We start from the raw sequence: 12,249 nt of genomic DNA on the forward strand, positions 1-12,249 counted from the left end.
CTTTTGTTCCAAAAGTTTTTTTGTAATATGATCCGTTTCCAGACTTTTAATATTAACAATTTATGGAACAACGAAAATCATCAAATTTTCATGTTTTCATATTTTTTTCTATATCTATAGCTCAAAGAATAAAAGTGTAAGAGAGCAATGTTATTAAGAATAAAATTTGCTACAACTTTTGTTCCAAAAGTTTTTTTGTAATATGATCCGTTTCCAGACCTCTACCATTAACAATTTATGGAACAACGAAAATCATCAAATTTTCATGTTTTCATATTTTTCTCGATATCTATGGCTCAAAGAACAATGGTACAAGAGAGCAATGTTATTAAGAATAAAATTTGTAACAACTTTTGTTACAAAAGTTTTTTTGTAATATGATCCGTTTCCAGACTTTTAATATTAACAATTCATGGAACAACGAAAATCATCAAATTTTCATGTTTTCATATTTTTCTCGATATCTATGGCTCAAAGAATAAAAGTGCAAGAGAGCAATGTTATTAAGAATAAAATTTGCTACAACTTTTGTTCCAAAAGTTTTTTTGTAATATGATCCGTTTCCAGACTTTTAATATTAACAATTTATGGAACAACGAAAATCATCAAATTTTCATGTTTTCATATTTTTCTCGATATCTATGGCTCAAAGAATAAAAGTGCAAGAGAGCAATGTTATTAAGAATAAAATTTGCTACAACTTTTGTTCCAAAAGTTTTTTTGTAATATGATCCGTTTCCAGACTTTTAATATTAACAATTTATGGAACAACGAAAATCATCAAATTTTCATGTTTTCATATTTTTCTCGATATCTATGGCTCAAAGAAGAAAAGTGCAAGAGAGCAATATTATTAAGAATAAAATTTGCTACAAGTTTTGTTCCAAAAGTTTTTTTGTAATATGATCCGTTTCCAGACTTTTAATATTAACAATTTATGGAACAACGAAAATCATCAAATTTTCATGTTTTCATATTTTTCTCGATATCTATAGCTCAAAGAATAAAAGTGCAAGAGAGCAATGTTATTAAGAATAAAATTTGCTACAACTTTTGTTCCAAAAGTTTTTTTGTAATATGATCCGTTTCCAGACTTTTAATATTAACAATTTATGGAACAACGAAAATCATCAAATTTTCATGTTTTCATATTTTTCTCGATATCTATAGCTCAAAGAATAAAAGTGCAACAGAGCAATGTTATTAAGAATAAAATTTGCTACAACTTTTGTTCCAAAAGTTTTTTTGTAATATGATCCGTTTCCAGACTTTTAATATTAACAATTTATGGAACAACGAAAATCATCAAATTTTCATGTTTTCATATTTTTCTCGATATCTATAGCTCAAAGAATAAAAGTGCAAGAGAGCAATGTTATTAAGAATAAAATTTGCTACAACTTTTGTTCCAAAAGTTTTTTTGTAATATGATCCGTTTCCAGACTTTTAATATTAACAATTTATGGAACAACGAAAATCATCAAATTTTCATGTTTTCATATTTTTCTCGATATCTATAGCTCAAAGAATAAAAGTGCAACAGAGCAATGTTATTAAGAATAAAATTTGCTACAACTTTTGTTCCAAAGGTTTTTTTGTAATATGATCCATTTCCAGACCTCTACCATTATCAATTTATGGAACAACGAAATTCATCAAATTTTCATGTTTTCATATTTTTCTCGATATCTATTGCTCAAAGAAGAAAAGTGCAAGAGAGCAATATTATTAAGAATAAAATTTGCTACAACTTTTGTTCCAAAGGTTTTTTTGTAATATGATCCATTTCCAGACCTCTACCATTATCAATTTATGGAACAACGAAATTCATCAAATTTTCATGTTTTCATATTTTTCTCGATATCTATTGCTCAAAGAAGAAAAGTGCAAGAGAGCAATATTATTAAGAATAAAATTTGCTACAACTTTTGTTCCAAAGGTTTTTTTGTAATATGATCCATTTCCAGACGTCTACCATTATCAATTTATGGAACAACGAAAATCATCAAATTTTCATGTTTTCATATTTTTCTCGATATCTATTGCTCAAAGAAGAAAAGTGCAAGAGAGCAATATTATTAAGAATAAAATTTGCTACAACTTTTGTTCCAAAGGTTTTTTTGTAATATGATCCATTTCCAGACCTCTACCATTATCAATTTATGGAACAACGAAATTCATCAAATTTTCATGTTTTCATATTTTTCTCGATATCTATTGCTCAAAGAAGAAAAGTGCAAGAGAGCAATATTATTAAGAATAAAATTTGCTACAACTTTTGTTCCAAAGGTTTTTTTGTAATATGATCCATTTCCAGACGTCTACCATTATCAATTTATGGAACAACGAAAATCATCAAATTTTCATGTTTTCATATTTTTCTCGATATCTATTGCTCAAAGAAGAAAAGTGCAAGAGAGCAATATTATTAAGAATAAAATTTGCTACAACTTTTGTTCCAAAGGTTTTTTTGTAATATGATCCATTTCCAGACCTCTACCATTATCAATTTATGGAACAACGAAATTCATCAAATTTTCATGTTTTCATATTTTTCTCGATATCTATGGCTCAAAGAATAAAAGTGCAAGAGAGCAATGTTATTAACAATAAAATTTGCTACAACTTTTGTTGCAAAAGTCTTTTTGTAATATGATCCGTTTCCAGACTTTTAATATTAACAATTTATGGAACAACGAAAATCATCAAATTTTCATGTTTTCATATTTTTCTCGATATCTATGACTCAAAGAATAAAAGTGTAAGAGAGCAATGTTATTAAGAATAAAATTTGCTACAACTTTTGTTCCAAAAGTTTTTTTGTAATATGATCCGTTTCCAGACTTTTAATATTAACAATTTATGGAACAACGAAAATCATCAAATTTTCATGTTTTCATATTTTTCTCGATATCTATGACTCAAAGAATAAAAGTGTAAGAGAGCAATGTTATTAAGAATAAAATTTGCTACAACTTTTGTTCAAAAAGTTTTTTTGTATTATGATCCGTTTCCAGACTTCTACCATTAACAATTTGTGGAACAACGAAATTCATAAAATTTTCATGTTTTCATATTTTTCTCGATATCTATACCTCAAAGAATAAAAGTGTAAGAGAGCAATGTTATTAAGAATAAAATTTGCTACAACTTTTGTTACAAAAGTTTTTTTGTAATATGATCCGTTTCCAGACCTCTACCATTAACAATTTGTGGAACAACGAAATTCATAAAATTTTCATGTTTTCATATTTTTCTCGATATCTATACCTCAAAGAATAAAAGTGTAAGAGAGCAATGTTATTAAGAATAAAATTTGCTACAACTTTTGTTCCAAAAGTTTTTTTGTAATATGATCCGTTTCCAGACTTTTAATATTAACAATTTATGGAACAACGAAAATCATAAAATTTTCATGTTTTCATATTTTTTTCTATATCTATAGCTCAAAGAATAAAAGTGTAAGAGAGCAATGTTATTAAGAATAAAATTTGTAACAACTTTTGTTACAAAAGTTTTTTTGTAATATGATCCGTTTCCAAACCTCTACCATTAACAATTTATGTTACAACGAAAATCATCAAATTTTCATGTTTTCATATTTTTCTCGATATCTATGGCTCCAACAATAAAAGTGAAAGAGAGCAATATTATTAAGAATAAAATTAGCTACAACTTTTGTTCCTAAAGTTCCTTTGTAATATGATCCATTTCCAGACCTCTACCATTATCAATTTATGGAACAACGAAAATCATCAAATTTTCATGTTTTCATATTTTTCTCGATATCTATAGCCCAAAGAATAAAAGTGCAAGAGAGCAATATTATTAAGAATAAAATTTGCTACAACTTTTGTTCAAAAAGTTTTTTTGTAATATGATCCGTTTCCAGACTTTTAATATTAACAATTTATGGAACAACGAAAATCATCAAATTTTCATGTTTTCATATTTTTCTCGATATCTATGGCTCAAAGAAGAAAAGTGCAAGAGAGCAATGTTATTAAGAATAAAATTTGCTACAACTTTTGTTCCAAAAGTTTTTTTGTATTATGATCTGTTCCAGACTTCTACCATTAACAATTTGTGGAACAACGAAAATCATCAAATTTTCATGTTTTCATATTTTTCTCGATATCTATGGCTCAAAGAATAGAAGTGTAAGAGAGCAATCTTATTAAGAATAAAATTTGCTACAACTTTTGTTCAAAAAGTTTTTTTATATTATGATCCGTTCCAAACTTCTACCATTAACAATTTATGAAACAACGATATTCATCAAACTTTTATGTTTTCATATTTTTCTCGATATCTATGGCTCAAAGAATAAAAGTGGAAGAGAGCAATGTTATTAAGAATAAAATTTGTAACAAATTTTGTTACAAAAGTTTTTTTGTAATATAATCCGTTTCCAGACTTTTAATATTAACAATTTATGGAACAACGAAAATCATCAAATTTTCATGTTTTCATATTTTTCTCGATATCTATAGCTCAAAGAATAAAAGTGCAAGAGAGCAATGTTATTAAGAATAAAATTTGCTACAACTTTTGTTACAAAAGTTTTTTTGTAATATGATCCGTTTCCAGACCTCTACTATTAACAATTTATGGAACAACGAAATTCATCAAATTTTCATGTTTTCATATTTTTCTCGATATCTATACCTCAAAGAATAAAAGTGTAAGAGAGCAATGTTATTAAGAATAAAATTTGCTACAACTTTTGTTACAAAAGTTTTTTTGTAATATGATCCGTTTCCAGACCTCTACCATTAACAATTTATGGAACAACGAAATTCATCAAATTTTCATGTTTTCATATTTTTCTCGATATCTACGGCTCAAAGAATAAAAGTGAAAGACAGCAATGTTATTAAGAATAAAATTTGCTACAACTTTTGTTCCAAAAGTTTTTTTGTAATATGATCCATTTCCAGACTTCTACCATTAACAATTTATGTAACAACGAAATTCATCAAATTTTCATGTTTTCATATTTTTCTCGATATCTATGACTCAAAGAATAAAAGTGGAAAAGAGCAATGTTATTAAGAATAAAATTCGCTACAACTTTTGTTCCAAAAGTTTTTTTGTAATATGATCTGTTTCCAAAATGCTTCGGGAATCGAGTGTCTTGCACAACTTTTGGTAGATCAAGTCTTTTGCCAGCAGTATTTAGTATTTTGCAAGCACTATTCAATGTTTTGCAAGAAGTGTTAAACGTTTTGCAAGTATTGTTTTATTAACAGTTTCTATTTGTTTGCATTCAAAATGTTTTCTGTCAGCAGAATTTAGCTTTTTACAAGCAGCATCTAGTCTTTAATTACTGGTTTTTTGGACTTCTGCCATAAATATGATAGTAATTAGTGTTTTACAAGCAGTATCAAATATTTTATTAACAGTTTTAACTGAAAATCTCATCTGCGAGCAGTATGTTTTTTGCAATGAAAATTTTCCGTCATTAATTAGTAATTTTTGGACTATTAAAAAACATCGATTTTTTCTCGATATCTATACATCTGAGAGCAAAACTGGAAGAGAGCAATATTGTTAAGAATACAATTTGCTATAACATTTTTATTGTAATATGATCCGTTTCCCGAGTGCAACCATTAAAAAGTTGTAAAGATACCGAATTTCATCAAATTTTTAGCAACTTTGGGTAAAAAAAAATCAAGAAAATATATTTAACTCTATAATAAAATCCTTCGAATTAACACATTTATATAATTAAATTCAAAGTAAACAAATACAATCTTTAAATTTAAGATAATCTTATTCCTTGACCACCAGGGCACTCACCTTTACTTAAAATTCTTAAATCTAAAGCAAAAAAAGAATATTAACTCAAAAATACCTAAAAGAAATTAATTTTCTTACTAGCACTTTGTTCGCAATTATAATTACTCAAAACACATTCATTTCCAAACGATAATTTCTTTCCATTATCATCGGTTCCGCAAACCGGGTTATAATCATCCAATGGACATTCCCTTAAACATTTCTTTTTCAACGAAGGTTTCGTCGAACCCTTCGCTGGCGATCCCAAAACCGCCGCTAATAACACTGAAAAAACGCGCCAAAATAAATGGCCAAAAATCAAAATTAACAAGATTTTCGTCATGATGATGATGCATCGAGAAAAGAAGGTTGGAGGATGTTGATGAGAAGCATGTGATTAGTTTCAATGAGGACAATCGGATTTAACAGGATAATTGGAGATTTCTTAAAAGTAATTTGCAAATTTAGCGAATCAACAAATTAACCTTGAATTGTTTCCTGTTTTTGTTTTTTTCACAAAAAAAGGTGTTGAAAATACGAAGAAACAAAGAGTTTAAACAAAAAAGAGTTAATGAAACGAGGTGAAACGGTTTTTTTTTATAAATAAGGTTACGCAAGATGTTTAATTATAGATATTATCTAGGAATTAAAACAAGAAAAGAGAATGTTAACTCAAATTAGTTTTGAATTATTAAATATAAATTAAATTAATTACTTTAAACTCACCTAGAAGGAATACAGCGAAAATTACGACCTTCATTATGGCTCTTATTACGATACAAAACTAACCCAAATACAGTCAAAGAGTTGTTGGCTTATATAAGATCCCCTCCATCATTTTATAGTAGTTGATTTGACATTGTAAGGTGAAACTTAATCATCAACTAAGAATAACGAAAAATATGTATCAAAAAATCATCAAAGAAAGATTAATAACGAAGAAATAAACTTTAAAATTTGATTTTTTTTAAATATATCAGGATCGATGTTATACAGGTGTCCATAAAATCATTTTCGATTATACGATACCATTTATCAGCGTTATGTTAATATATTATCATTGAACTATACCGCAGAATCTACTAAGATTAGGTAGGGACAAGAATGTCGCTAAAAAGAAGCCGAACAATCTCAACATCGACAACAACCGAGATGTATGGATGATGTATGATGGCCGTATGAAGGTCAGACGATGATGTTGCGATGCATAAGCACCTTTAGTTATATTTAATAAGCATCCTAATTCTTGGAGAACTGTATGATGCATCTTTGTAACTCCCGATGCTCTTTTAGAGATTTCCCTAAATTGTTGGCATCGCCGCTGGAATATACAAGAATAATAAAATACATGGATATGCAACACTTAGCAAAACTGGGCATGTCGCAGAAGTTGATAAGTTTAACTAATATCACGTTAACATATAAAAGGATAAAGAATTGCATGGCTGTGATATCTGGAAAGGATGCAACGATACAGCGGAGTGAAAAGAATTGTTAATGGACACCACAGGTACAGAGAGTTGTAAGATCAAAGAAACGATGTAAGGATGATGTGATGGAGAATATTAGGATTAATAAATCTCCACAAAATTCATCTTATATTCGTACGATATTACCACTGACAACGTTTGAAGTAGTATAAAGTGGTGTTAGTGATTTTTCAAACAGTATTTAATCTTTTATTTGAAGTTTCTGGAATTCTGCTATGAAAATCTTGTATTTTGCCAACATTATTTAGTGTTTTTTGTGTTGCGGAGTGCGCTTTAGGTTAATTGAAATAAATAAGGCCAAGAGAAACTTAAGATGTAACAAAATACGTTTTTATTCTTTAATAACAACTTTTACTAGTTTTCTAATACAACTCATCGAACTCAACACTCGGTCACTTGCACACAAGGTTCACGATTGCCAACCTCGTCTCTTACAAAAACCCTATTTCAACACCTTCCCTCAATCAGAACCTTGTTGCAAAAAAAATAAAAAATCAGTTTAACATTTCGTCTCTTAACTGCTTAAATCTAATGCCGTTCAATGGTTTAGTAAATATATCGGCTAATTGTTTACCACTATAAATATACTCGATTTCAATCAACTCTGTTTTGATTTTATCTTTTATAAAATGATATTTAATATCTAGATGTTTCATTCTTTTCATCTGTTCATGAGATTTTATTGTACGTATAGCTGATTGGTTGTCTTCGTAAATCACCACCTTTGAATCTTGCCTGTCTGTTAATTCATCTAATAATTTTTTAAACCAACACTTATTCCTAAGCATAACGACACATACTCGGCTTCAGTTGTTGACAAAGCCACGGTACTTTGTTTCTTAGATGTCCAAGCCCAAGGTTTATATATTAAAGGTTGTCTAAGTTCCTATGCTGCAATACTTTGATTTTAGTTTCTGGGCGAGGGGCAAGAGCAGGAGTGTTTCGTGACGTAAGCGATCACGGATTGCGCACGCAACCTCATGGCCATGTGGTGCTCCATGCCTTTGTTTAATTTGAATTGCTTGGCGGTATTATTTTCCACATGTGACGTAATGCGCAGTATGATTGCGTACGAACCTAGACAACCTCTTATATATAAACCTTGGTCCAAGCCACCATACACCCATGTATTAAAAAACAAATACCACTGGTTGATTTTCTATCCACTGTGTCACCTCCCCAATCGGCATCGGCATACCCCAATATTACATTAGTGGTATATTTTTGATAAGTTAATTTCAAATCCAACGTTCCCTTAATAACGTAATACTCGTTTTAATGATATAAACAATTTTTCGCTAGCACAACTCTGAAATCTTGATAATATACTAATACATAAACATAAATCAGGTCTAGTAGCTAACATACTATACATAATACAAGCTATCATTTGTCTACATTTATGCTCTAACTCTGTACTTTCGCTTTCAGTTCTTATTAAAACATTACAATCAAAATTGTTCTCCATAGGGGTACCCACCGGTTTACAATCAAACATATCATATTTTTTAAGTAACCTTTCTAAATAACTTTTCTGAGAAAGAGTAATTTTTCCATTTGTCTCATCTTGAATTACATGTATTCCCAAATAATAACTTAACAGTCCCAAATCTTTCATTTAAAAGAATTCATGTAATTTATATTTTAAATTTTCAATGTTCTGTTTAGAGGAATTGATACGTAAATTTTAAATTTTTCTGAAATCTTAATATACAAACAATTATAGCAATTACTTTTAACATAACCTTCTGCCAACATAAATTCTTCAAATTTATTGTACCAATACAATGGTGCCTTTTTTAAACCGTAAAGGTTCACGATTGCCAACCTCGTCTCTTACAAAAACCCTATTTCAACATTTTGTAAGGAAGGTCATCAAGTTTTTTGCCAGCAGTATTCAATATTTTGCAAGCAGTATTCAAATTTTGCAAGCAGAGTTAAGCGCTTTACAAGTAATCTCAACTGTTTTATTAACAGTTTTTATTTGTTTGCACTCAAAATGTTTCCTGTCAGCGGAATTTAACCTTTTACAAGCAACATCTAGTCTTTAATTAGTGGTTTTTGGATTTCTGCCATAAATATCGTAGTAATTAGTGTTTTAAAAACAGTATCAAATATTTTATTAACAGCTTTAACTGAAAATCTCTTCGGCCAGCAGTATGTAGTCTTTTGTAAGTAGTATTTCGAGTTTTAGTATTTAGTCTTTAATTAGTGGTTTCTGGACTTCTGCCATAAGAATCTTGTCTTTTGCCAGGAGTACTTAGTGTTTTACCAGTAGTATCAAATTTATTATTAACAGTTTTTTGTTTTTTGCAATGAAAATGTTTTCCGTCATTAATTAGTAATTTTTGGACTATTAAAAAACATCGAATTTTTCTCGATATCTATACATCTGAGAGCAAAAATGCCAGAGAACAATATTGTTAAGAATAAAATTTGCTACAACTTTTGTTCCAAAGTTATTTTTGTAATCTGATCAATTTCCCTAGTACTACCATTAATAACTTGTAAGACAACAAAATTCATTAAATTTTCATATTCTCATATTTTTCTCGATATCTATACTTCTGAGAACGGAATATATAATAATGGGAGGGGATTTCAGTGCTAGAGTGGACGAGAAGGGGGGAAGGGGGGAGATATGGGGAGAGGAGGGACGACGGCGGTCGAAGGATGCTGTGCGGAATGGAGAAGGAACAGAAATGCTGAGATGGGTGGAGGAGAACGGATGGGAGATACTGAATGGAAATAAAGAGGAAGGGGAGTATACGTACATCGGGGCGAGGGGGACATCTGTGATTGATTATGTACTGGTGGATCAGGAAATGTAGGAGAGGGTGGAAAGGTTTAAAGTGGGAGAAGCAGTAGAGTCGGATCACTAACCGTTGGAGGTGGAGGTAAAGGGGATGGGCGGCAGAAGGCGAGCAAGTTCATCAGGACAGACTGGTCGGAAGAAGGGATAGCATTCTACAGGGGAAACCTCGATACTTGGCAACAGAAGATACAAGAGATCAATGGTTGGGAAGAACTTATTCAGGTAGTGCGGGAGGCAACACTGAAAAGGGAGTGTGTACGTAGGGGCGGCAGAGTAGGGAGGAACGACTGGTATGATGGCGAGTGTAGGAAGGCGAAGAGGGAGGCGAGAAGGAAGTTGAGGCACTGGAGACGGGGGAAGATAGGGGTGGATAGATATAGGGAGGCCAGGAGAGGATACAGAGAGTTATGCAGTAGAAAGAAAACAGAACTGAGGGAGAGGGAGGCGGCAGAGATTAGAAGGATAACAAGGGAAGGGGAGGTCTGGAGGTATCTGAAAAAGAGTAAGAAGGGTAGGGAGAGGATAACCAGCGAAATACACATGACAGATTGGAAGAGTTACTTTATGGGATTATTGGGAGGGGTTGAAACGAGGCTAACGGGTTTGGGAGGCTATGAGGGAGATGGGGGAGAGGAGATAGCAGAAAAGGAGATGGAAGCAGTGCTTAGGGGATTGAAGAAGGGAAAGGCGCCAGGGGAAGATGGGATCCAGAACGAGGCATGGTTGGAAGCATCAAGGGTGGTGAGAGTGAAGTTGTTGGAGGGGATGAATAGCGTATGGAGAGGGGGTGGGTTTCCGGAGGGATGGAAAGTGGGGGTAATTTGCCCAGTATATAAAAAGGGTGATAAGGGAAGGGTAGAGAGCTACAGAGGAATTAACCTACTAGACTTGGCATACAAGGTAGACACGAAGATACTGCTGGGAAGACTGGAGGAGGAGATGGAGTTGGGGGGAATTTTGCCGGATGGGCAGGCAGGCTTTCGGAAGGGAAGGGGAGCAATCGACAACGTGTACGTGTTGAAGCATCTGGCAGATAGAGAGCTGGATAAGAAGGGAGGGAAATTGTACGCCCTATTTATAGATTTAAAGGCGGCTTTTGATAAGGTGGATAGGGGAAAGTTGTGGGAGGAGGGGGATCACGGAACACCTAATTGCGAGAGTGAAGGAAATATACATGGAGACTATGGCTAGGATAAAAGTGAGAGATAAGCTGAGCGACGTGTTCTGGACGACGAAGGTACTGAGGCAGGGATGTCCGCTGAGCCCAAGTCTGTTTGCACTGTATACGGCGGACCTGGAGGATAGATTGGGGAAGGGGCAAATGGGAGGGTTGGTGGTGGGAGGTAGAAAGGTGCATATGTTAGCATACGCGGATGACATCGTGGTCATGGCGAGAGAAGCGGCGGAGATGAAAGATATGATAAAGACATTGGAAAGATATTTTAGGGGGAAGGGGCTGGAAGTGAATGTGGGGAAGACAAAAAAAGAAAAGAACAGAAAACTGGAGATGGGAGGGAAAAGATATCGAGGAGGTTAGGGAGTATACTTACTTGGGATATGTGTTCAGGGAGGACAACAGGGAGGGGTCGCATGTGATAGCTATGGCAAAAAAGGCGAATAAGGTGATGGGACAAGTATGGGGTTGGGGGAAGAGAGTTTTTGGAAAGAATGTGGTAGCGAGGAAGATTATGTTTGAAGGCCTGGTTAGCAGTGTGATGATGTACGGGGATGGAGAGAGCAGGCAATGCTGGAGGACGTGCAAGCTAGATACTGGAGATGGGTGCTTGGGGTGACGAGAGAAACACCGGGGTATATAGTGAGGGAAGAGGTAAAGGTGGATAAGGTCAGAGTGGAGGCGGGCAGGAGAGCAGTGAAATATGAAGAAAGAATAGAAGGGAGGCCAAACTGCGGGATCTTGGGGAAGTGTTGGAGGGAAATCAGAGAGGGAAAGATCAGATATGGGAAAGGAGACAGAGACAACTATTATAGACGAGCGGGCTACTCGGTAACTGAGATAAATAGTAGACGAAGGATGGGTAGGGAGATGTGGAGGGAGTTGAGAGATAGGGACCGAGATGTGCAGAGACAGGAAAGAAGGACACAAATAAAAGAGGGGAGGTATAACGAAAGGTACAGGGACATAATAACGGAGGGGCTGCC

General features: G+C 32.9%; 1 protein-coding gene across 1 annotated transcript; it reads right to left on the reverse strand.

The window, feature by feature from the left end:
* Positions 1 to 5,685: 5,685 nt before the first annotated feature.
* On the reverse strand, positions 5,686 to 6,620 carry LOC111421914 (vasotab-TY2-like). Its single transcript, XM_023055112.2, has 3 exons — positions 6,511 to 6,620; positions 5,884 to 6,069; positions 5,686 to 5,826 (listed from the first exon to the last, which is right to left on the reverse strand). The coding sequence occupies exons 1-3, from the start codon at positions 6,542 to 6,544 to the stop codon at positions 5,768 to 5,770; spliced, it is 279 nt and encodes a 92-aa protein (XP_022910880.1). The 5' UTR covers positions 6,545 to 6,620; the 3' UTR covers positions 5,686 to 5,767.
* Between the last annotated feature and the right edge of the window lie 5,629 nt (positions 6,621 to 12,249).

This window comes from Onthophagus taurus, chromosome 10 (assembly GCF_036711975.1).
Source record: "Onthophagus taurus isolate NC chromosome 10, IU_Otau_3.0, whole genome shotgun sequence".
Classification (NCBI taxonomy): Eukaryota; Metazoa; Arthropoda; class Insecta; order Coleoptera; family Scarabaeidae; genus Onthophagus; species Onthophagus taurus.